Source organism: Poecilia reticulata, linkage group LG22, assembly GCF_000633615.1.
Source record: "Poecilia reticulata strain Guanapo linkage group LG22, Guppy_female_1.0+MT, whole genome shotgun sequence".
In the NCBI taxonomy this organism is placed as follows: Eukaryota; Metazoa; Chordata; class Actinopteri; order Cyprinodontiformes; family Poeciliidae; genus Poecilia; species Poecilia reticulata.
The window spans coordinates 12522014-12547205 of NC_024352.1; the positions used below are offsets into that span (position 1 = coordinate 12522014).

A 25192-nucleotide genomic window follows, 5' to 3' on the forward strand; every position below is an offset into this window, starting at 1 on the left:
GGGGGGGAGGAGTGGGGGAGGGAGAATAGCATATTTCTACTCATAGCACAATCCCAGACACACATTGTCTGCACCACAGACAGCTGATGACAGATGGGACAAAACGAAGAATGTGAAAAAGTGTGGGAAGAGATTGGCTGAGTGTAAGGCGTCTGTACTCGGAAGCAAAGGAGGAAAAACATTAAACAGGTCAGAGTTAATATAGCGGCTTCACCTAGACAACAAAGCAAATGGAAACTGGGCTTAAACACACAGCAGAGAAAACCCCTGACCTCAAGCTACACCCAGAGCCACCGACTTACACACCTAACATACGTATCCATAGACATCGGGCTGTAGTACATCAAAGTTTGTCAGTAAAGTATCAGAGTTTTGAAAAGAAATTCAACCAGATATAAGGGCAGAGTCAGAACTTCACAATGTTATGACAGGCTATTTATGGTGTTTGCAAACTTCATTTATTTGCAGATTTGAAAAAGAAGAAAAACAAAGTTTTAAAAACTTTAAAGTGCTTCTGCAATATTTAAGAAACACACCTTGTGATCTGGAGTAAATGGCGACGGCGCCACTAACCAGGCCAGCGTACAGACAGGGCTTTTTATAGACCAGGCTGGTGACTGTGGACTTGTCTGGGGTGAAGAAATGCTGCAGACGTATTTTCTTGGACCGCTGGGTGCTTTTATACACAATGATACTAAACAGGATGAGTAGAAAAAGAATTAGAGCAAAACTATTTCAACATACATATTCGTAAGGAAAAACAAAGCGATTCTTTTTAGGTGTATTTGAACTGTTGGGAGAATTTCTACATTTTCAGGTGATTTTTGATGCAAGGGTGTGTATTCATACCTGCCCTCCTCCATGCCTAAGCAGACGGTGGGGGTATCACTGGCCTTTGCAGGGGGAGCATAATTGCTATCTGGAAGCTTTTCACCGTCCACCTTAAGTTGCTCTGTTGGGACGTAAGCCATGCAAAGGATTCGGGACTCCACGTTGAAACACTCCGTCACTTTAGGGCTGGAGTTCTGCATGGCCACTATAGCAATTTGACCCATCTGGTTGGTGCAACTTGCAACCTGAACCAAGAGAAGAAAACCCTCAAACTCCTTTGTGTGTAGAGACCTGTAGTTGATTAATGATTGATGAGTCACACTGCACAATCCTGAAACTTATTTTTGTTCTGTTAGGTGATTTAGCAACTCCTTCTAAGCCATACAGGAAATGATCTCACCCAGACACATCCGTGGCCGACCACGGGAGAGTCGGCTGTGCTTTCTGTGTTTATGTATGGCTCTGGGTTGTGAACGGCACATTCCACCTGCCACAGAACATAGGAAAACATCTCGTAAATACATGCATTAGCTCACCATGACAAAGTCACAGATGTTTGTGGTTTCAACCTAAGCATAAAAAAATGTCAAACTTGTTGAACACTCAGCTTCTTGTGAAAAATCCAGGCTTGACCTCTGAATCTCTATTTATTTTCACCAACTGTTTAACTGTAAACCTACCAATTACATGCCTGTATTACCCTTTGAATACCAAGGAATTACTATGGGTCAAGATTAGACTCACTTTAACCTTTTAAATCTTTAAATGTTTTGGGAAGAGCTCAAAATTAATTACCCCGTATAGAGATCAAACCTTGTAGCTATTAGCAACATGTTCTAACTGACTGAGCTAACCAGCTATTTAAAGTTCCAGCTGTTGTTTTCACAGTAACCACCGGCCCGTCAGCACTTGCTGCACAGCTTGCAATGTGACCTCACTGCACTCATGCATCACCGTCCTGTGAGAGAGCAGCTCACCAGTTCACCAACCTTCCAAGTCCAATATTTCAAAATGTCATGATTTTCCAAATTTACATTTCTTAAGATTTTGCCACAGTTTTTATAATGCAGTGGGTATTTTATCTCATTAAGTTTTTATCTACATGTTTTACATAAAACAAAAACTTTCAATGAATAGATAAGTGTTACAGAATTTGAATTATCTATGTGCACACAGTACACAATACATAGCACTTCCCTTTTGTTATTACTCTTCTACGGTTAAGTTTTGCAAAAAACCCGTGTTACGATTGGATTTTCACTGCAACTCAAAATGTCATAAGTGTGGCAACTATTTTGACATACAAGATAATTTCAGTGAAGTGGAATCCGATCGTGAAGCCTGCTAACCTCATCAACAACACATTTCATTGTATTTTGTTTAACACCAACAGAATGGGTCTTTGAAATAATTCATGGCAAGATAGGTTCACTACTTTATTCTGGTAATTTCATTTTACTGCACAACTCAGTGTGGCCCACTTTAAATGTAAGGTGAAAGATTTATTTTTTTTCCTCTTCTTTACCGAGCGATAGTAAAAAGGAGAGGATCAAAAAATAAAAATCAACCAGATGGTGCAAAGTGCCAGGTTCATATTTAAAGGCCTGCACTGTTGCTGCAGCTCACCAGGAAAAGCATGCTGCTCCATGTAATGAGGCTGAAGTAGCAGCAGTAGACATCTGAGCTATAGTCTCTACCCCATAAAAGTTTAAGGGCCCGTTTTGGTGTTAAACCTACAACATGATGTCATTAGGCCTGACTGTAACCAAGAAAGCTAACCAAACAAACTGTGGACAGCAAATGGAGGGCTCTGGAAGCTCAGAGAGCTGTTAGACAAAACCTGACTCAACTTAATCCATAAAACAAAAGAATAACAAAATAAAAGATAATCTTCACCTCACACCTGTAAAGACTGCTGCAGAATATAAAACCACAGCGTGAATTCCTTGCTCTCTTTAGAGGACATTTGGAGTAGATAAAGGGAATCTTGAAGACTTGTATTGTATTAACATTTATATCCTACTTGCACCTTCCTCAGGTCAAACTAAGATCCAAGTAGAAGAATGTCATTAAATACCTAGTTAAATTAATCCTACATTGAGAGGATTGCAGTCCTGCCTCTTTCCCTGCTGATGTACGAGTAACCGTTTCTTCTGACTTTAAAGTGATGCCATTGGAAACTTGCTCTCTCTCTCTCCACAGCAAATGAAGGACCAGTTAGACATGATTTGGTTACTGGTATCCAAATGAGTACAATGAGGTTTTAAAAAGGGGTAGTTTCAAAACCAGTGAACTTTTCCATCGTATAGTTCGAATAGTTTAAAGATCTTTTAGTTAGAGGCCAGAAAAAGCAAAAGAAAGATTGGTGTCGTTCATGACTGTATGACTGGGTGATTTTGTGCTGCCTCTCTGCACTGCTGGACAGCTGGCTGAAAAAGAAAACTTTCATGAATACCAACAGAAAGACAAAATCAGCTGTTTGGTATAATTTTAAGTTGTTAAAACACATAATATTTGTGTGGAGACTTAAGGAGCAGTACCTGCGATAATGTAAAAAAAAAAAAAAAAAACAAATCAAAGAGTTGACAAGATATGACAAAGGCACGTGATCACATTATACATTTGCGATTTAAATCTATATGTTAATACTTTAACGCTCTGAAAAAGTGATAGCTTTACTTAAGGTAAATTCTCATTGTACATTAACAAATTTACAAAAAAAAAAAAAAAAAGTTGTTGACAATGAGTAGATGGGTATTTTTTTATTTTGATCATTTTTAGTATGGAAATCTTCAAATGTTTCCTTTTTTATAAATCCTTGAAGAAAAATGTGAAGTATCTAAAATTAAGTGTACAACATTTATCACTCACATATTTAATAGTGGACATTTGTAGTAATTTCTGTGACTCCAATGGTCTTACTATTTATCAGAAACATTCTTCGGGATGGGAAATCAATCAAATGTTAAATGAATAGAATAAAGCTCTCAACTAGCTTACCAAGAATTCTTAGTAGATATTGCTCACTAATGTACTGCTGGTAGCTTCTTTTCTTTTTTATATATCCTTGATGAAAAACACCCAGGATACCTTGAGAAGAGCTGTAGAGAAGGGAACTCACCTTGAACTCTTGCAGTTTTGACATTACCACAGGCATTTGTCGAAGCAAGAGGGGGTGTTTCTGCTTCTTGATATGATTACCGTCATCATCTGCAAAGAACCAGCCCTGCAGGTTGTTCTCCTCTGATTTAAAACACAAATGAGGCACAAAGGTTATTCAGAAAACAAAACCATCTGTTTTCAGTTAGAACGTTCCAGGCATCACGTTGTAAAACTCCAATTGTCATCTCAGGAATTCAAACTATTAGTAGAAACTGTGATTAAGCATTCCGGTTCTCATTGGATGGGCGCAATCTGAACAGGCCCAAGTTTGACTGTTACATTAAATAAGTAGAAAAGAGTTACATGTGGATTCAAAAGGGTCTAATGTGCAACAGACACATTGAAGTACAATACAGTACCTAGAGCCAACTTTGCCATCTGCAGGTTACTGATCCATGACTGCTTGATGGCTGGGCTGAGTGTATTAAACACCGCACTGAAGTATGTGAGCTTACCGGCCCTGCCAAAATAGAAGAGGACAAAGCAAACACACATATGATCAGAAAAAGAAAGGACTCTGGCTTGCATTTAACTGTAAAGTTCTTCAGATAATGTTTAAAAATAGCCGTCAATTGATTAGTAAATTTGTCATTAAAACACTTAGAAATTTAACATCTAATAAAGTGCCTTCAACCTCTTTTATATTCCAAACCTGGACCAACAATAACTTTCCTAATGTTTTTCTGTCTGTCCGTAGGCCATCATCTATATTCACTTATCCGTCTATGTTTTTGATTACAGTGCCTTGCTTAAGTTTTCATCTTCATTGATTCCCCCCCCTTCTGTCACTTTACCATCAAAAGCTTCAATATATTTTATTGAGATTTTATGTAGTCTAGGGCATCATAGGACATAATTGTAATTAATAAATTATATAAATGAAATGAATTCATGATAAATGGTTCCTTGCACGAAAAAAAAACAAAAAAAATCTAAAACAGGTTGGCTTGGCATGTAAAACCTTGTAGAGTCACCCGCTACAGTTACAGCTACAGTACAACTAGAGAAAGAGACTTTTGCTAATTTTTCTATGCAAGTATAAACTCAAGATCATTCAGATTCACTAACCATTGATTTCCAAGTCTTTCCTCGGATTATAAATTAAATTTAGGTCTGGACTTTGATTGGGCTGTTCCAACACATGAATATGATTTGATATAAACCGTCACATTGTAGCTCTGGCTGTTTGCAGTGGGTTGCTGTTCTCCCGGAAGGTCAACCTTGGTCCCCATCTCAAGTGTTTTATGGGTTCCAACAGGCTTTTTTCCCAGAGTTTCATTAGATTAATTTCCCGCCATTCTCTCATTAAATCCTAACAACTTCCCAATCCGTGCTGAAGAAGAGTATCCCTTCAGCTTGATGCTTCCACCATGTTTTAAGGTGAAAATAGTGCTTTCAAGATGATGTGCAGTTAAGTTTTCCACAACACGAGGCATTTTGAATGTCCCGTCTGTCCTGAGCACCATCTTCCACATGTCTGGCATAGCTCTATTTAGCTTGCAAACTGCAAAAATGATCTCTTAAGAGCTTTAAAAAAATTGATATATTCTCGTCACTTTGTCGTAAAGGCAAGATCCATTGAGTGTTTGTAACAGAATGTAAAAAAAAAAAAAAAATCTTTACGAGTATGCATCTTTGCCAAGTACTAGAACCTGATATCTAACAATTCAGAAAAGGTACAACAGAAGTGAAAGTCAATTATCACTTCTATAAACAGCTTGTTTATATGTGCCAAACATATGTGCCTGTTTGTGTCTCTGAAATGCTTCCCTCCTCTTCAGGGCTGTAGCTCTGAAGCGTTGTGTTCTGCAAGGAAGGGATCAGGAAAGGAATGAAATGGGTGCAGCTGTGTTTCCAAACATACCCTTGGATAATCCCAGCAGTTAGACGCAACTGAGAGGAATGACAGAATTGGGAAGAGAAATAAAGAGCAGGGGAGTCATGGTCACAGAGAATGTAGAAGGGTCAAAACAAGATGCACTCTTGGGGATCCATGTGTGGCGTATAATGGTGTGGCTTAATGTGAAGCATGAATATTTGTATACAGGAGCAGCTGGGTAGACTCTGGTTGCAAACACTGATGTGCATTTTCTCCCTTGTGATTCATGCCTCAGATTAGAGCTGGTGGAGGAACTTGTTTATCCAAATGTGGTCTAATTCTCTCTCATAAAGCCCAACGCATACAGAGGGGGCAGTGAGGATGCAAGGAAAAGAAGGGTAAAAGGGGATAAAGGCAGCCGTAGGATAAACAAAACATTTGTGGGGATAAAGCCTGGAACAGGATAACAACAGCAACAACAAAAAAAGAGCAAAACATTTCCATTTATTTGGGTAGAAAACAGACTTGTCGTTTTTGCCAGGCAGCTGGAGCTGAATCCTGCACCGGTCAGCTGCCCTGATCTCTTCTTCCTTCTTCAATATTAGCCTCTGGAGACCTGAAACCCAGTCCTGCGCCACAGTGGAATTTACATTCTGCACACAAGAAATAATGGAGAAAAAGACAGAGAAAAAAAAAGAAAATCAGGGAAATCAAATTGAGGAGAGGAAGAATTATATGGAAAATGTGAAAGAATGAGAACAACAACAGGGGAAGGAATGGGATAAATGTTTTCCACAGTTTTTTTTTTCCACACAAATGATTTTCTGGAAAAAATTCTGAAGAACAGAATTTGTAGGGGTTAGCATTCACATTGCAAGAACAAGTAGGAGGAAATGTGGCCTTAAAATGTCAATGCCAATGACATCTCGACATTTCAGCATAGCCCTCAACATGAAAATTCTCTTGTTGCGCATTTATAACTAGAATACTGTCTGTATGAATTAGGACGAGGAATGTAGAGATAAAATCTTGCCACAGTATGTCTGGCTTTTTTCTTTCCCATTCCTCTGCATTAGAATCCATTCTCACCTTCATCTATTTGGACACACGGCTTCTCTGTCAGCCTTTCTATGACTCCCGTCTGAATTTGACAGACCTACCAGCACAGCACAAACACAGAGACTCACACTGCACTCTGCAGGCTAAAGCACTATTTCATTACCACCGGCAGTCTTGTGTTGACAGACACTTGATAGGACAGCTTTGGACCATTCAAATCAGAGCCTATGCGACACCTAAACTCTGCAGAAGTTTCTCACAGTAAAACAAACCACAGCTAAAATGCTATTCTTACGTATTCTGAAGGAACATGTAGCTATGTATGTTAAATTGTATCATTAAACATGTATTAAATAAAGAGTGAACACGTGAAACTTAATAAGGAGGTCTGCAAAAGGAAGCTCTATTTTCTGCAACTTGTCAAACATTTATCAAACTGCAAGAGAAAACAAGGTGCAGTTAATAAAGGCTGAGGAAGGTGCAGTGAAGTTGCTCTGCTTCCCACTTTTTAGGCTGCAATCTCCATCCGTCATGGTTCATCAAGATTTGGAAATGTTGGCAAGTTTTTGCAGAGTTTAGTTAAGGTATGGATCCACATTTTTCAGGGAATACAAACAGAGACGGCTCTGATTCCTGCTCCACTGTTAATGTAAAAACTGTTTAAAATGTCAACTTCATATCCTCTTGTTCCGTTTTAAAAATAGTAAAACCTGAATTAAAAACCCTCACAGAAAATAAAGCAATTATAATCAGTGGAACTCTAGATACTCCAGAGATTTGAAATGCTGTGAAAAAAAATATATATATATTTTTCCCCATTACACATTTCTTTTATTTTACCACGCAAACACAATTCAGAAAAGTATTTTCTTAGTTACACAATTCAGAATTTTCTGAATTGTGTAACAATGAAATGTAGCAAGTTCTAGACTAAAACTAGCATGTCTAAAAAAACATTCCAAAATGAAAATGTGTTGACAAAGTTAGCTCTGCTTTGGTTTGTGGGTAATATATTAAAGTGACTGCCTCTGATCTGACTTTATGTTTGAGTTTAGTGCAGGTATGCCATACCTGGTAGTTCCCTTTAAGGCTGCCAATCATACCAGCTATCTGGTTGACCAAACCAAGGTCATGGATTAGGTTCTGCAGGTCTTGGTACAGCTGACCGGGGCCCATGTAAAGTTTGTCTACAAATGAAAAAGAAAAGAAAACTTCATGGTTTCAAATACCCAAAATAAATTCAGTGGACATTGAGTGAAACAGTCTGGATAGTAAAAAAAAAAAGAAGAGTAAGAAGAATCTGTGTTCAGAAACTGGCAACAGTGTTGATTTGGCAACAGTTTCAGTTCTCAATAGTTCCTGTAGAAAAGAGTGGACACTCGGGAAACAATGAGCAAGAATGGGGGCAGCAGTTAGAAATAGGACAAAGATCAATAAGGGGCAAACAGTTTCCCACAGGCTGCAGTGACAGTTTTACTAACTTGCCTAGATTGTCATTCGCATTACTGTTTGCTCACAAGGACACACATATTGCACATATTGGCTTTCAGGGGCCGAAAGATTGGTTTTGCATGTCACTTTGAATCATACTTTCATCTCTTCCTTTTTATTCCAAGTATCCCACAATGATTATGGTGCAGCATTTTTTTAAAACATATACCTTAAAAAATATACACACTGCTGTACAGAACACATTTAACCAGGTGGACATTTTGAGACATATTATTGTCTGGTACTGTGTATATATAATTAGATACTGTCGGATCTAATTTAAAAGTTGAATTGTGCTCAATGCTTTACAAGTTTAAGTTACGGTTAAAAGATCAGCTTTCATTTTCACAGACCTTGAAGCATCTTTAATATAAATAAATCATTTATTGTCTGGTAACAGAATCCATGACTTTTTATGGGTTTTTGCTGTTTAGAACTGAATTATCTATATAAAAATAGGAAGATATAGAGATACAAATTACTTTTATGTCACTGAAGTGCTCATTGTGTGATCCACGTTCAGATCTAGATTTCTAAATGGCTCTTTGTCCAAGTGCTGAATACCAAAGCGTGCAAACAAAGCACCAGTAAAAGCATGTTTATAGCAAAGCCAGCCATTTATGAAGTAACAAACTTCCAAAAAGCAAACTGTCTACAAATTACACACTGGGTGTGAGCGCTACAGGAAACTGACTTTAAATGACCAGTTTTAGATGGTGCCAGTGCAGAAAGACATGACAACGAAATGACATCACATGTCGGAGAATATTTTCACAGTCCTCAGGTGCCAGAGGTGCTTTTTGGCCCAAAACAGATGAGCAACTATTCTTTCCACTTATTAATGGAGAAAAAGAAAACAAAACACACATTTGAAGTGCGGACACACACACACACACACACACACACACTTAAAGATGGCTTTAAACCAAACAGAAAGGTTTGCTGCACAGCGCCAAGGACACATTTTATGACACAACCAGAAGCCTCAAAGTGCTATTGTGGTTTTATGGGGCACATTACCATAAACTAGTACATAAAAGGAAAATGACAAATGGTTTTCACATTATTTTTTAATAAAACTCAAATGTGTTGAAGTTCCTTTTTAGAACCATCTTTCACTGCAGTTATATCTATCAATTCTTTTAAGGGTATATTGCTACCAGTGTAGAGTCACACACAACTTAAATGCAAGTTAAATATTTAAACAATCATTAAAAATGGCATAAACGCAGTCAGACTGGCTGAAGAGCATCTGTGAACAGTTTAACTGACCAGCCTCCCTTGTCCCTGCCAATTAAAAAAAACAAAAAATAAAAAATAATATCTCCACAGGCTAATGGTGCCACCATAACATTACACCAAGAGGAATATTTGTAAAGGGTGATATACTGTCTCAGTTTCTTACCACAGTACCTTCATCCATGTGTTAGAAGGTTCCCTTTTTATACTGATATTAAATACAACAAAAATGACTGGATTTATTACTTAGGTGAATTCTGAAGGTGACTAGTTGGAATAGATTTCATTTAGGGTTATTAGAATAAAATGGGGCTGAATACAAATGCTTGGTATCCATCCTCAATATTATTGGAAAGTTTTAATAGAAGATAAATATCACATATGGCAGAAAAGATTGAATGCTAGGTAACTGTACAAGAGAAACTCTTTAAAAGTTGGAACGTGGGTGTACTGAAAAAGGCAGTGTATAATTTAAAGGTAGCAATTCCAGCCTGGTACCACAGTAAAAGTGTGCGTCTTTGACCTCTGCTAGACAGACCATGCGTAACTATTTATCAAAGCATTTAGCAACTTAGCAATACCACAGAGAATATCAAAAATAAAAACTACAGTACCAAAACCACAAAATAATACACTCTTCATGCCTCTTTCTCTGATCTGGGTCTTTTAAAGTGGCTGAGCAGCTGTTTGGCATAGCAGAGAACTCAGTGGAAAGACTGAAATCACTGGACTCAGTAGCCAGAAGACCAAACGGCCAAAGAGGAGAGAGAGAGAGAAAAGCACACACTCGGAGTCTGAATTTAGCAAGGGTTAAAAAAAAAAAAAAAAGATTTGTGACAGTGGTGGCCTTCACTCACAGCCAACTGACAGGAAATGGGCTGAGAGAAAAGGGCGGTAGACATACAGGAAAGGTCTCAAGCTTGGGACTTGAACTCTGGATGTCTGCGGCAGAACCAATACCTTCCACACCTGCTATATCCACATAAAAATACTTAACTGTAAATAGGCGAGGATCCACGGTATCTTAATATAAGCAATACTAGTTAATCTGTTTCATTAGAAAGCATCACTGTTGGTGTTTTTGAAATCAGAAATATTTCCAAACAGTCAGGTTTCTTAGTTATGACAGCCACGTAGTAGAACCATTCTTTAGACAAGCTGAGGAGCAGTGTGCAGCAACAGACGTTGGACTTTCCAGTACTGTTTTATGTTTCCATGCTACATACAACTAAAGAAAACTACACTCACTCTTAAACTTTCTGGAGGATCTTATTGAAAAACCACAGAAGAGGTTTAAAAATGATAAAAGAAAAAAAAAAAAACCTCTGCATATCTTGATAAATGAAACCAGGTATTATCAGAAAATAGAAGGAAGGTGATTGGAAGACTAACAATCAGAAAAAGTTAAAAGGAACATTGCGTTTCGTACTTGGCTTGGCGTTGATCACCACCTTCTCCCCAGAGTGAGGAGCAGGGTATCGGCTATTATCGACCATTTCCTCACTGGATCCAAACTCCAGCACTTCCACAAAGTTTAAAGGTACACTCCACTTCAGGAGAAACTTCTGGTCAAGCGGAGCATTTCCACTGCCACTCCCACTGCCATCCTGGCATCTGTTGAGATTAAAAAGGAATGGCAAATGTCATAAGTGGGGGAAAAAAGAAACATGTACAGGAAGGAAGGAAAATTCCCATCCAGTACTGTGAGAAAATGACATCAACATGTAAGAAAATGTGGAGAGAAAATTAAGCTGAAAATTGTAATTTGAAACGTATACAACAGGGAGAACACATGCACCAATATTCAAAGCTTACAATAGTATTAAATCACATTTCTATCGAAAGGGTTAAGATCTCCCTTACCGGATATTGGGCGTGGCACACATCAGGACATCATTTAGCAGAAAGAGACGTCGCTCTTTCGTTTTGATGATTTCACCACGCTCATTGTAAACAGTCTCCACCATGTCGTCTGAGCGAATCAGGTAGCGGCTACCGTTACTCAGAAGCTAGAGTGATGAAAAACATGATAAAAGTCCTTAATTTCACAGTGAGTGAATTTGAACCTTGTTTTCCATGTTACTTGTGACTCCTCTGTGAAAGTGCTCATTATGGATGACAGTATATAAAAACTATGTTTCAGAGTAATTAAAGCCTGTGAGGAGTAAAAGTCAACAGGCCCACACTCGATGTCCCGTAAACATGAGTTAGCACAGAAGCCAGAGTAGGTGGAACAGACAGACAAATAATGACAATAAGGGGACTGTTTGGATTATATGCACATGTCTAACACAATACACTAAATAAAGCAAAAATTTAAAGCACTAATAAGATCCTAAGGCAAAACATTAAAGAATCACCAAGGAAACCTGCAGGTTGATCGGCATTGATGGGAATGGAAAAAATCTTAACTTTTTTCAGCCAGTAAATGCATCATACTAAATGCTACCAGGTTGCAGAGACAACACCACTCTGATGTGGATGCTGTCACCAAGGAAAGAACACCCAAAATCAGTCATTATAATTATCAGTGTCAAGTTTAGAAAAAAAAAAAAATCAGAGGAAGTAAAATGATTTGAAATGATATTTAAAAGAAGAGTCTGTCTGTGATATGATCAGACATCTATGAGGGTTACACTGCAAGAGAGAACAAGTTGATACCTCGAAGGCTAAACAAAGTCTTAACAAGGTTTCATTTAAACCGTCTGTTCTAGATGATGGATAAAAATATGGTAACAATGTTTTCTGATCCATTTGAAGTTTGACTTAAGCATAGCCCTTCACCAAAGCCTACAAAATACAGACCTTATTAAGGTAGCGTTCATTCATGGCCTTTGCAATGTGACGGATCTCGCAGCGTTGGTCAGCTTCTCTCTTTTTTTCATTGAGCTTCTCGGCCAACGTCTCCAGCTCGGTCAGAGCCATCTGCAGGGGGAGACGGTCTGCATGGCCCACCGGTGTGTTCTTCAGCATGTCCTGATGAGGATGAGAGGAATTCAGCATCAACACTGGAGACCAATAGGCTCTAGTAAACAATTATTAGTTTTCCAGCTTTATGTGGATATTTCCAATGTCATATAATGTCATTAATTTGCTGGTACTCACATTAACTTTTACAATTGAAAGCAAAACTAGGCCTTTAATTTTGTGAAAAGACACAGATAAAAAAAAATAAAAATCTAGGACAAAGGAGAGCTAAGTTGAAAGAAAAGGAAAACCATATCCAGAGAGCAATTCCCTCTCTGTGAGAACCAAAAAAAACAAAAAACAAGGGCATTAATTAGAAAGTTTCCCACTCCCTCTGCTGGTGAGAGCATGCATAACCAGTTGTTCTGCTCATTACCTGAAGGAGCAAAATGAACTGTGGGAATCTCTGAATTGGTTTCATCATCAGGCCATAAAGAGTCATGCGGTCACTGCTGGATTCTTGGCGATGCTGCACATAAGCACAACTGTTATTATAATGCATATAAGAATATTGCATACAAGTGTGTATAAAATAGATGGAAGACAAATAAACTGTAAAGGCTTTCAATCAAAACACAACACATGGAAAAAAGAAAAAGAATAAAACATAAGACATCATCATCCCTAATATGAGCACCATTGTCACTCGAGGTTAGTATCAGGCTTTCAAACCTTGAGGAACTCCAGGAAGCCCGGTTTAGAGGCACACGTCTTCCTTACAACTGCCATCGCTGTGCTGAAGTTGTTAACATACTCGCTGTAGGCGTCCAGCACCATGGATTTAGAAAACTGTATGGGAACAAAAATTTTACATGAATGTATATAAATTAAATATTAACTTGTAGTTGCAGAAAGATGTTGATTAGGCAATCAAACAAGAAACTGAGAATATGTATGTAAAGTTGTATCTTACTCTAAAATGCATTTAATATTTTACACTCGTTTCCAAATATTGATCTCATCATGTTTATATTAGAAATATATAAACAGTTCTTATCGTCCAGTTACCGACATCACAGGTATATTGGTATATTTCTCCATCTTTCCATGTCTACATTTAAAGATTTTTTATGAAAATGCCTGCAAAAGCACCTGAGTGACTGAAGGTTTTCATCCATGACACAATCTGAATTGCTTTTTTAAAATTTAGCTTTATTTTAAAAAGAAGAGCTTAAAGTGTAAAAAATCTTCATAGAAAAACAAAGATTACCTCGACTGATTTGTCGTTTATGTTTATGATAAGTGTTTAAATATGCAGATTAATTCTTACCGATGCCACAAAAACATCCCCGATCATCTCCAGGCTGTCCCACTCGGACACACGGCTTGCCAGCGCAATCTGGAACAGGAAGTGGCACTGCAGGATCTCCCGCACACGATAAAAGATGATCTTCAGCTTCCTGTCGCTGAGCAGCCTGGGCTCAATCTGGGAAAGGGGTTTCTCGTATTGCTGAAAAGATGCGTACATACATAGCCTGTAATAACCACCATTTCAAAATAACGGCGCCACATTAGTCCAGCTGTACTTACACACCTCTAAAATCCTTTTGAGGGCATCGAGATAGTTCTTCTCACTATCTAATATAGAGCCCAATATACATCGTCGCACAAGCTGCAGATAGAAAATACAAAAGCATTAGTTTTTAAACACGGTTTCCTACTGTTGCAGCTTCAAAGACTCCTATGGAAAGTCCTTACCTGCTGCTGCGAGAGACCCTCTGGAGTTGGTGGGAGCACAGGCTCAACGTTGAAGCAGTCCACCTCGATGAAGACCTCAGACTCATCCTCAAAGCAAGCTAACTTTCTCTCTAAAACATTAAAACAAGAACTTGTTTTATTGACAGAATGGTAAAGCTGTGTGGTTCTGCAAAGTAATCACCTACCTTGACAAAACGACTTTGTTTTGATGAAAGAACGTCCCCTCTTCACCGCAGCTTTAGTTTTCTCAAGCCCGTCTTTCGTCCCTTCCTTAGCTGCCTTCACCAGCTTTTGCATCTTGGATGACAGGAAAACGCTATAACTTGCATCTCAGCATTAACTCTCACTTGGTTTTCTGCACCATCAGAGCTCTGTCTAAGGTGATGTTTAGTTCACTTTTTTAAAAACCTAAAGCTTTACAGCGGCTGAGCTACAACGGAAGAGGGTTAGAGTACAGATCAAGATGTATGGGACAAAACAATCAAAGAATGGCAGCAACTGAGACTTCAGCAAAAAATAAAATCTGGATTTTATTACCAAGTGACAAATGTAAGATGGGAGAGTTTGACTGCAGTAAACTTGTTCTGCAGTATCTCATTCCACAATTTGCTGTGCCTTTCTGAAGTACTCATACGTCTTATACTTTTTTTTTTTTACTTTTTATCACTTTACAATTCCAAACTCTAGTGTATTTGACTACGATTTTGTGTGAAAGGCTTGAAAAAGTACAACACATCTGTGAATTGTGAGGGGAGAAAACACAAGGTTCCTCAAATTTCTGTGAGCTGGTAATGAGAATCTACGAGTACTTTTGGAAGGCACTGTATGTGAAGGCTTCAGCTGAATACGACTTAAGTTGGTGTTGCTGGTGTCTCAGTTCACCATCAATTAAACTCATCTATGTTAGAAAACAGTCTATCCTAACCTTTGTAACCTCTGGTGCAAAAAAGAAATCGCAAGACATATCAATGAAGCAGGCGGTGAAGTAAAATGACTGGATGCTAACCCTTCACCAGTACCACCACCAAAAATATTAAACACCAAACCAGGATGAAGGTACCAGGTCAGTGGGGTTAGCCAGACTGAGAGTCAAAGGGGTTGGGACTAGTTTGTTTTAATCTAGCACAGACACATGAGGTGAGCCTAGTTTACCTTCTGCTCGTGTTTCTGTTTTAACTGCTGCAGCTCTACAGCTCCCACTGTACTTGCCATTAGCTCTTTCATCTTTTTCTCATAGTGTTCTTTCAAGCGTGTCAGATCTTGAGAGAGCTAAACAAAAGCAAAGCAAGGATTACTGGTCATGGTTTTAGAGTTGGGTTGCAGCTCACGGTGTCAGGAAATTCAAGTGGTTGGGTTTCTTCACTTGCTTTAGTTTTCTCCATAAATATAGATTTGTTTAAATGCATCGCAGAAAGTGGGACAAAATAAAAAACATATTTTCCAGTACGCCTCTTGTGAGAAATGCACTTCTTGTTTTGTCCTGATTTGAGGAATTAAAAAAAGCAAAAATCAGAATAAAATAAAACCAAAATTTCAATCTAGAATACAACTTGTTCTAATAATTGGGCTTCAGCGACTTATTTTTGAGGCATCATGCATTTTTTCTCCTCTCTGTCCTCCATGAGGTTTTTACAATAAGTTAACCTTGAATAAAAAGGTGAGAGGTTCATGATGATTAAACCCAAAATGTAAAACACTATCTTAGTAGACTCAACTTTCATTTTGTAATACATTTTTTTTTTTTTTTGAAACAGAAAAGCAACAACGAGAAAGATTTTTCAAATGGTCAGATGTGTCTTTTTCCAGCTGACCAGCAGGATGAATCAATAGGTACAGGTGAAGCGGTCTAGCCCTACTCTATGCTCCATACAGCTCCAGAAAGTTTCAGTCAGTCTCTTGGGTAAGTGAAAATGAATAGATAAGATTAAGCATACATTTTTCAAAGTGGAGATTAATCAATTTCATTAACACATTAATAGACCCATTTCTGCATGTAAATGATTACATATGATGGAAATGTGCCTACTAAACCTTCATGTAAAGGATACATAAAGATAAAACTGAACAAATATGAAAAAAAAAAAAAAAGATTATCAAACAGACAAAAGGTCTCAGTTACCGGCAGGAAATGAAAAGTGGAAATGAAAAGGTGATTGATATACTCACATGCATTTTCCTCTGTGGCGGTTTTCCTCTCATGAATGCGTGGGGCAGGCCATTCTCAGGACGATCCTCCCCGTCACTCGCCTCGTCGTAGCTTTCAAACTCACTCGAGCTCCAGCCGTTGTCCAGGGAGCTGCTGCAGCCGCCCTCCTCGCCGAGCTCCACATCATCATAGATCATCTCATCTGGATCTGTGTGGAGGACAAAAATGCATGAGGAAATTCTGTAACTTCACTTTCTGTTCAGAACATTCCAAAATATAGTTTATTGGGGTTTTGATTAAAAAAACAGGTAACATTAATTAACTTTAAATTTAACATGCTGCATATAGAAACTAAAACACAAAAAGTGCTATTTGATATATAGAAGCTTGTGAATCCTATCGTTTCACATTGAACAGCAATAAGAGAAAAACACATTTTTAAGAAATCACAGCAAGCCGGGGAAATGAAAGAAGCCGTACTGCCTACTGCAAAGTTAGAGAGAGGAAGCTTCATGCTGAACTTGAAAAAGAAAGTTCGAACCTGTGTTAGAGTCTGAGTTTTCTCTGGGGACATCATCGTAGATCACCTCATCTGGATCTGAAGCACATTTCAAAACATATCAAGAATAAACGTTTGGTGCAAAAAGACAGCTGGAGTACTTGGGCCACCTTTGGGTAATAATGTAAGAAAGATCTGAAAGAAAGGCTCACAGAAGGGACCGCTTCCTCAAATGAAAAGGGAAGGAAGTCTTAGTTGTGTCAAATGGAAAAAAAGAAAGGATTTTCTGAAGGCAGCTATTGTGTAATAACACAGTAAACGGCGTTTTGACTAAAGTCCGAAGGGTTCGAAGTCCCAGTTGACGGCATCTCAACTAAAGTTGTACAGCTTTTTATTTCTCTTTCTCACTGTTTACATTTTAATGATGTAAAGCCCCCCGGAAAACGTGTTGGAGTCCCAGTTAAACGATGTTTAACTGAAATCCTAAAAGGGGTGCGGGTTTCAATGTTTTTTAAATTTCTCTCTCTCACCGTTTATTACATGCTGTTTTTATTTCAATTATGTAAAGCACTTTGAAATGCCTTGCTGCTGAAATGTGCTATACAAATAWAATTTGATTGATTGATTGATTAACAACTGAATTAACTTTTTTTTTTTCCCAAACCAGTTATCTTACTTACTTTCCATCCAAGCAGTGTTTGCAGGATCTGATGCCCATTTAGCCAAAGCATCTTCCTCTGCAATAGCTGGATTCTCTTCACTGAAAACACTTAAAAAATATGTGCACATATGCTCTTTTTAATATCTGTTCTTCAGGTAAGTGATCAAATTGCAGAATTTATTTTAAAAAAACAACTATACAATGACCATCGTAAATACATTTGAAAAAAATCTACCTATTTGAGACTCACCTGTCAGCAGAGATGTTGTTGGTCCCGACTACTGTCACTGAAAGATGATAAAAAAGTGTTACAACACAAAATAACAAAGAACATTTTACTACCAGCTGCATATTGCTAAACAGAAAAACAAAGAGCATGACTTAAGAACAACACAAGAGTTCATCTAAAAAAAACCAAACAAACAAAAATCAACAAAAACTTTTTAACTGGCTGTTCTGTATAGGCTGGAGATCCGGTAATTAGCAGGAAATTAGCCCTTAAATGAACAGGCACATATAAATACATGTGAAAATAATTTGTATGCATCTAGTCTAAAATTAAAACAAAGTCTAGTAGCACACTTTGAAGGTTTGAATCCTCTAGTATAAATAGCCTGTTTGGGGTAAAAAAAAAAAAGAAAAAAGAGAAAGAAGTAATGTTGCTGTTTAAGCGTAATTACTATTTTTTCACAAAACCAATATTTATTCAATATTGATTGAACAGTATTTTTGAACACATAATCAAATCCTTTCATATGATTATGTGTATGAAAAATAACTCTTGCCACACAATGTGTGTCTTTGTCAATGAAGTCTGTCTTATCTACAGCAAAGACACTGGCTCTCCATCCCGAAAAAGGCAAATATAATTTCGCAATGCACTGTAACCAGCGAAACCACACATTCGGTCACAAGTATGAATGCTTCTTCCACATGTAGTACTAAACATTTAAACAAACTCAACAGTGGTTTGCATTATCTAATCAGAACAAGTTTAAAACACATTATCTGCCACCAGGTGTCACTAACTGCTCCCCACATACAATGACTTTGACTTCAATGTTGTAAAACTGATACTTAATTTCACTTAAGCATAATCTTGATTTATTCATTATATTTAAAAAAAAACGTCCCAACAACATCATAGCCATGTTTGTTGTGGCCAGAAAAAAAAAAAAGCATACTTTTTAAACAACTTTAGGATCAGATACATTGAGGTTATTTACTAGAATAAAACTGAGTATATCAAACCATTCTGAGGTTGAGAAGATAATAATGGTGCTTTAGGCTTCTGAGCATGCTTGGACTGCAAGATTTTAGGGAAACCGGAAAATCCTCACAGCCAGCACAGATCTGTGGGGAGGTCTAAATTTAGTCTCTCACTTCCTTGTGGCAAGGCTTTAGGAAAAACAAGAAAAAAAAAAAAAAAAAAAAAAAAAGTCAGGAGCTGGAAGCCACTGAGACAGTGTTGTGTGCTGAAACCCATCCACTGCAAGTGTCTGAATTCAAAAAGCTGAATGGTCTGCTTTTGTGGATATCTCCAGAATAGCTTCACATTTTCTTATCTTTTCTTTTCTTATCAAGTGAAACAGTTTGACACATTCCCTAGTTAGAATCTCTACTTTACCATCTTCATCCACAGAGAGATGCCGAATGATGACTGGTGTGGTGTAGGCAGGTGTGATGAGCGGTACACCAGAGGGGGTCGCATAGCCACATGGCACAGGCACAGAGTATCCTGACGTAATGCTGGACGAGCTGGTGTGGATATCCTGGCCCTCTTCCTCTCGTACTTTCGACTCCCTTGGTGAGGAAGTGGAAGAGGAGGGTCCGTGTTGCTGCTCTTGCTGCAGCTGAATGGGAGTGATATCAATCACAGAGTAAGGGTTGACTTTACTCTGAGAGGAAGTCCTGGGCAAACCCTGTGGAGGGTGTGGGTCATTCAGAGAGGCACTCTCCCCTTCAGGGTCTGCAGAGAGATGAGGGATACAGCTGTACCATTCAATCAAAGCAGCACCATGATGCCATATCAGACAGAAACACAGGAAGACACATTCAAATATAAGGTTACTAAGTTTCACTGCGTTTAAACTGATTCTTAATACAATGTTTTGCCCTTTGCTTTCATCACAGGTTTTCTTTTGCCATTTTCTTATGATGATGACTCCTTGGTACCATGTCACAGCTGCAATTTCTCCACACAGTCTGCTAGATTTCAAAGGCAAAATGTAATGTTTGTTCAACTCAACAATCAGCTTAAGTCTTGTTCTGTGGGGGAACAAAAAAAAAAAAAAAGACGGCGCCACTTTCATGAGGTTATCAGCAGATTAAGATGTCGTGCCTATAAGATTAAATTGTAAACCCTTTATAAATGGCTGCTTGTGCTTTTTACTCCTTGTTCTATTTTTTTTTCCATTTCCTTCCTCATACAATGCAAGGGCTTTTCATTGAGAACATGACAAATATATTTTGCATTTTAACTACAGCCTGAAGAACTCATAGCTTCCCTTGATCTTTCAGCAACTGCATGCATGATATGTGGGCGTGCGATATGTGTAGCTCTCTAGCTGTGAGTTAGAGGAGTGGTTTGTTCAGTTAGGTGAGATCATTTTTGTCTTCACAGTCACAGTGACAGGACAATCACAATAAATTTCTTGCAACACTTCCAGCCTAACTTGGGCGCGATGAAGACATAGCCTTAGCTTGAGGGTCAGTATGGCCAGCCCTTTCAGATGCTCTGATGACCTGGAGGTGCCATCATAGCTGCTATCAAGCTCCTCAATGCTGCACCCAAGACCCACACATGCTGATAACATGACAATGAAGCAATGGCATCTCCGAACGTTTTGAAGACAGTCCACAAACATTCGCACTCCATCACACCTTACTGGAAGCTCTCTGCGTTTAGCTCAAAGGCTGCGGTGGCAGTCTATGTTCTGCCTGACTTTTGATCCTGAAGTTCTGCATTAGTCTGGTGGAAAGGAAATCTTAGAAATGTAATTTGTTCATCATAAGTTGCAATGAAGATTCAACCATACAATAAATAGTTTTGTTCAATAAATTAGAATATTTTTAAAAGCTTATGTCAAACTACTCAGCGAAACATTATATAGATTACACACAGACTGGTATTCTCAAGCTGTTCCAGCTATGATGATTCTCTGCTTACAGAAAATAAAAAACATAACATCGACTATAAAATTAATTCATCAATCAATAAAAAAAACAAAACATGTTTACAGAGAAATGTAAACGTGTTTTTAAAATCTGCTTAAAAAGTTGTTATTTTCTGAAGTCGCTTTTCATTTGACAAATGAGCCTAATTAGAAAACATATTCTAATTTATTTAATACAAATACACTTTGTATTATGACATATTTAGAGTCTATTATTGTAATTTTGCATGCCCTGTTTAGGAAGACAAAGCTTATAAGGAGCTACAGAGGGAGCAATTATCAGGAAAGCTGAGTATAAACTAACTAATGATTTATCTTAAAAACATCAAAAAACAAATGATATGGGTGTGCTTCGATCCCTTCACGCAAAAAACCCAGAACATAGCACAGTGAGGATATTTCTGGATGCATGAGAATGTATTGATGAAAATAGGTTGTAATGATTTTTACTGATATACCATGAGAGACACGGACAGCCTTCCTTTAAGTCCTAACTTTAGCCAGAGCTGTAGGGCTGGAGACTGTAAACAGAGAATACCAAAAGAATTTGGGGAATTTAAGACCACTGCCAACAAGGGAAAAAAAGAGAGAGAGAAAAAAAACTGTACTTAAAAGTGCCATTTACAACTAACGGTTTTCAGAGTACAAATATGGCAAAGACAGACACTCATAGGACAGAAGGTTAAACTCAAAGTAGATACCCCCACTGTAAAGAAAAGTGAAATGTAAACACTCTGGGTTACAAACCTGTGCTTCTGGGATCTGTCTGTATGCCATAACTAACAGGAGGAGGTGGAGACGGTAGTGGTGGTAAATCCTCATCCCTGTCATTAGTTCCCTCAGCAACAGATGTCTCTTCAGTTTCTGTTGTTTCTCTGCCTGCGGAGGAGGGTTTGATTATGGCAACTGCAGTGTCTTCTGATGTTGGTGCCAAGTTGGAGAACTGTGCTGGAGGGTCCAAGTTGCTGGAGGAGCCTTCAGGATGACCGGTCACAGAGTTTGCCTGGCTGGGATCCTCACTGGGGAAGGTGGGAGGCGCTGGAGGCGCCTCAGGGATGTCATTGCCACTTTCAAAGTCGAAAGGTTCTCCTTCATCTTCATCATCAAATGGGACATTGTCTGCTAGCACTGTGTGCAGGAGAGCAACAGATTTAGATGGAGAGAGAAAATAAAGGAATGTTCTGCCTAGTTCTTCAGTCGTCGGTTTCAATTAAGTTCTGCATTTCTGAAACTTATCCAAAAAACTAAACACCGATATGACACCACCATAAGAAAGTAAGAAAAAAAAAAAAACATATATAGGACCCTTTATTTTTAGGTTGTGTGGGCTTGTGTTCAAGGCAGGCCTTTGATTAAACGGGGAGTTCAGGATTTTTATAGTGAATTTCAGTTGTAAGATTATAAAAAGTGAATCTTAACCAGGTACTTTCAATTAGTACAAACCCAAAAGCCCTGGAATCTTGATCTATAGCTAATACAACAGTATTCCATTTACACAGCTGTAATAATCAGCTGTATAAATGGCAACGTGACCAAGATGAAGTTATCTGGATTTTATTGGAAACTGAAAATGTTTTCCTTCGAGTTTGAAAAGCATCAGTTGCTTTTTCTTATTATATCGAGTGTATGCTTAAACAACAAAATTCAGTTACTGCAGCCCTCAAAAAGTACTGGCTTGGCAGGAGACAGGAAGGAAACATGAAATATCTTTCCAGTTTCCACTCCGCAACTGGGCCAGAAGTGGAAGAAAGCAGTTACTCCCCTTGGTGAGCTGTGCAGTCCGAGTTTGTACATTATTTCTTATGCAATAATAAACACGTGTGACGTTAGTAAAAGCATTACACAAGCTGTAAATGGATGAGGAAAGCACAAGCTTGTCTTTAAACCAAACTCATCTGCTCACTTTTCATAAAATCAACAAGAAATTGGTGGTGTGATAAAAAAAAAAAAGTATCGGGGAAACAAAAGATGAATGGAGTTTATATTCAGAATGTTTGATCGTCTTATAAACACCATTTTATCTAAAGAAACCCCTCTGTTTGTCTTGGTTGCTTCAGATAATTTTGTCTTCCACTTTGCTGCTGATACCACAGATTCCTAGGAGCATATTCATCATTCGAACAGCTTGACTGTATTAAGCTTCAGGCTACAGTCTTATCAAAACCCCATAGCCAATATCCTGACTCTGTCCCCAAAGTAAACAGAGCATTCGAAGTTCATGTGGTGTCATGTTCAGTGGAGTGTCACCTGAATGGGTGTGTTTAAATACCTCAGTCAGGAGAGTGTTAGACTGGTTTAATCCTGGGTTTTGGCATTTTAACTTGAGGCTATGCTACTTCCTATGTAGGTACCTAATCTATGGAGACAGAAAATATTTAAAGGTCAAGGTTGGCCTCTATATAAAATTAATTACCATTTTCACTTTCCTAGATCCACCTGTTGTGTCTTGCATGTGCAAGTGCAGTTATCTAATGAATCTTAACTGAAAAATAAACCTCAAGCGGAAAAAAAACCAAAAAAAAAAACAACCACAACTTTGAAGTTCCTGAAAGCAACCCCCAAAGCTCTAAATCACAAACACCACTCCCTCAGGCTCTTACAGGTAGCTGCTCCACCTCTCCATGTGAGAAAATGCTGTGACTAATGTTTCAGGTCAGCATTGTGACCCCATATATTCCTACTACGGTGCAATAAAGAGAAAAGGGGCATGGCGGAAACCTGGAAACTGAGATGCTATCAGTTGTTTCCCAAATGTTTGAATAATGAGCTGTGTGGATTGCACTGATAAAGCACGGATAACTCTCCACTAGGCTGGGACGACGGGACAATGGGCTCAATACTGATGCTACGACTTCCAACAGTGTGCCTGATTTCCTTCTGGACATTCAGACTTCTAGAAAGACTAAAACAGTTTGGATTTGAAAGGTTTATTGCTGATTGTTTTAAAGCATTTACATTTAAAAATAAAAATCAAACCTTCCAGATACCTTCTCCTTTCAGCTGCCTTTGTGAAAGCAGATGACATTTAGATCTAAGTGACAAAACAGCAGCCTAGGAGAATGAAATAATCTAGTGTTTTACAGCTTCTTGTATTCCGCTGTACACCTCTGTATCTGATCTACTGGGTAATTTATAAAGTAGCTAAAGGGGTTGGCTAAATCCTAGGGAACAGTCTCTCTTCAGATACTAAGGAAGAAATGACCAATTAATGATTTTAAGCCAAATTAAATAATCACTGTATAACATGTAATTTTGAACAGTCAATATTTTCCTTCCTGAAAAAGCACAAGATCCTTTATGCTTTGGGTGTTGGAGGTAGAAAAGCCCCTTGTTTGTGAAAGAGATGATTTATGGGTGACTATATGTATGGAATGGCATGCAGCTTAATTATAGATTATGCTGGATGTTGATCTTGTAGTATTATGTATATACAAGAAACAGCACAAACATGCATTTTGACTTGAGACGTTTGAGTTTTTACATTTTTTTTCTTCTTTTTTTCTTTGCTAAACAGAAATAACTGAACTATGCATGTAAATGCCTTGAAGAGTTTCCCATTGTCAATTCATACCAGCAGCATGAATTCTGTTCTCAGTACTTATCTCCACTGTGGTATATAATGATCTGTTGAAATGAGTCACCGGGTTACGACCCGTTCCTGCATCCCCCTGGCAACAAAGCAAGTGACTGGCCAGCTGGAGACGAAGCATTTTTCTGTCTCCATCCCCAGAGAATGTGTGTGTGCAAGAGAGAAAAAGAGAGAGAGAGACAGAGAGTGTGTGCATCTATGCTTGTGTGCTTCTGCAGCAGTATTCAGCCTAGTACTGACTGAGACACATTGTCTGGTATTCAGCACATTTTATCCTCCTTATTCCTTTCGTACTACTGCCCACACACTTCACAGCGACAGAGAGGAATCTGTTGTTTACTCACTGTCCAGCTTCACCAACCCTCCAAAAAATAACTGTCAATGCCAGGATCTACAGCTGCTAGCCTATAATCCTACAGCACTAACACTGTAAAGTCTCTTAAAGAAACAAAGAATTTCATCTGCAGTGGTGTCAAGGGTTAGAATTTTAATCAGACTTCAACAACAAATGCAAAAAAAAAAAAATGTTTGGATATGTTCAATGTTGTCTCAGTCCAAACACAATTAATTAAAAATAAGATAACTTTGTGTAGTTTTGAAAACTACATTGATTTCGCCTGAAAAATAAATAATTGTTGCTACTTCCTAGTATCATTCATTTCAACCGAAGATAATATCTTAATTAGATTTGATTCAATTCATTTGTACTGGAACAAGTGTTAACTACATACCAAATAACAGTCAATTTACATTTTTTAGTCCAAATTAATCTTCAATGTATGTCCCAGCTGCAATTTTGGTTACAAAAAAAAGACAAAAACAATAAAACCATGACAATATTAAAATATATATATA

At 38.1% G+C, this 25192-nt stretch overlaps 1 protein-coding gene across 3 annotated transcripts in view; it reads right to left on the reverse strand.

Annotated features, from left to right (window-relative positions):
- arhgef10 (Rho guanine nucleotide exchange factor (GEF) 10) overlaps positions 1-25192 on the reverse strand; it is a 50391-nt gene that overhangs the window by 17412 nt on the left and 7787 nt on the right. For 2 of the 3 annotated variants that reach the window (XR_001776158.1, XM_017302522.1), the window contains exons 3-25: positions 21496-21876; positions 19200-19541; positions 17823-17859; positions 17592-17680; positions 16954-17010; positions 16433-16620; positions 15419-15535; positions 14452-14563; positions 14267-14376; positions 14103-14180; positions 13839-14018; positions 13241-13357; positions 12945-13037; positions 12407-12577; positions 11465-11610; positions 11031-11215; positions 7943-8058; positions 6338-6465; positions 4353-4453; positions 3953-4074; positions 1232-1318; positions 850-1076; positions 537-694 (exon numbers count right to left, since the gene is read on the reverse strand). Coding sequence is in view for 2 of the 3 variants with exons in the window: in XM_017302522.1 (XP_017158011.1) it covers positions 537-694; positions 850-1076; positions 1232-1318; positions 3953-4074; positions 4353-4453; positions 6338-6465; positions 7943-8058; positions 11031-11215; positions 11465-11610; positions 12407-12577; positions 12945-13037; positions 13241-13357; positions 13839-14018; positions 14103-14180; positions 14267-14376; positions 14452-14563; positions 15419-15535; positions 16433-16620; positions 16954-17010; positions 17592-17680; positions 17823-17859; positions 19200-19541; positions 21496-21876 (3342 nt within the window). In the remaining variant the exon portion in view is untranslated. The remainder of the gene's footprint in view (positions 1-536; positions 695-849; positions 1077-1231; positions 1319-3952; positions 4075-4352; positions 4454-6337; positions 6466-7942; positions 8059-11030; positions 11216-11464; positions 11611-12406; positions 12578-12944; positions 13038-13240; positions 13358-13838; positions 14019-14102; positions 14181-14266; positions 14377-14451; positions 14564-15418; positions 15536-16432; positions 16621-16953; positions 17011-17591; positions 17681-17822; positions 17860-19199; positions 19542-21495; positions 21877-25192) is intronic. The other variant, XM_008399510.2, reaches the window with a different exon arrangement.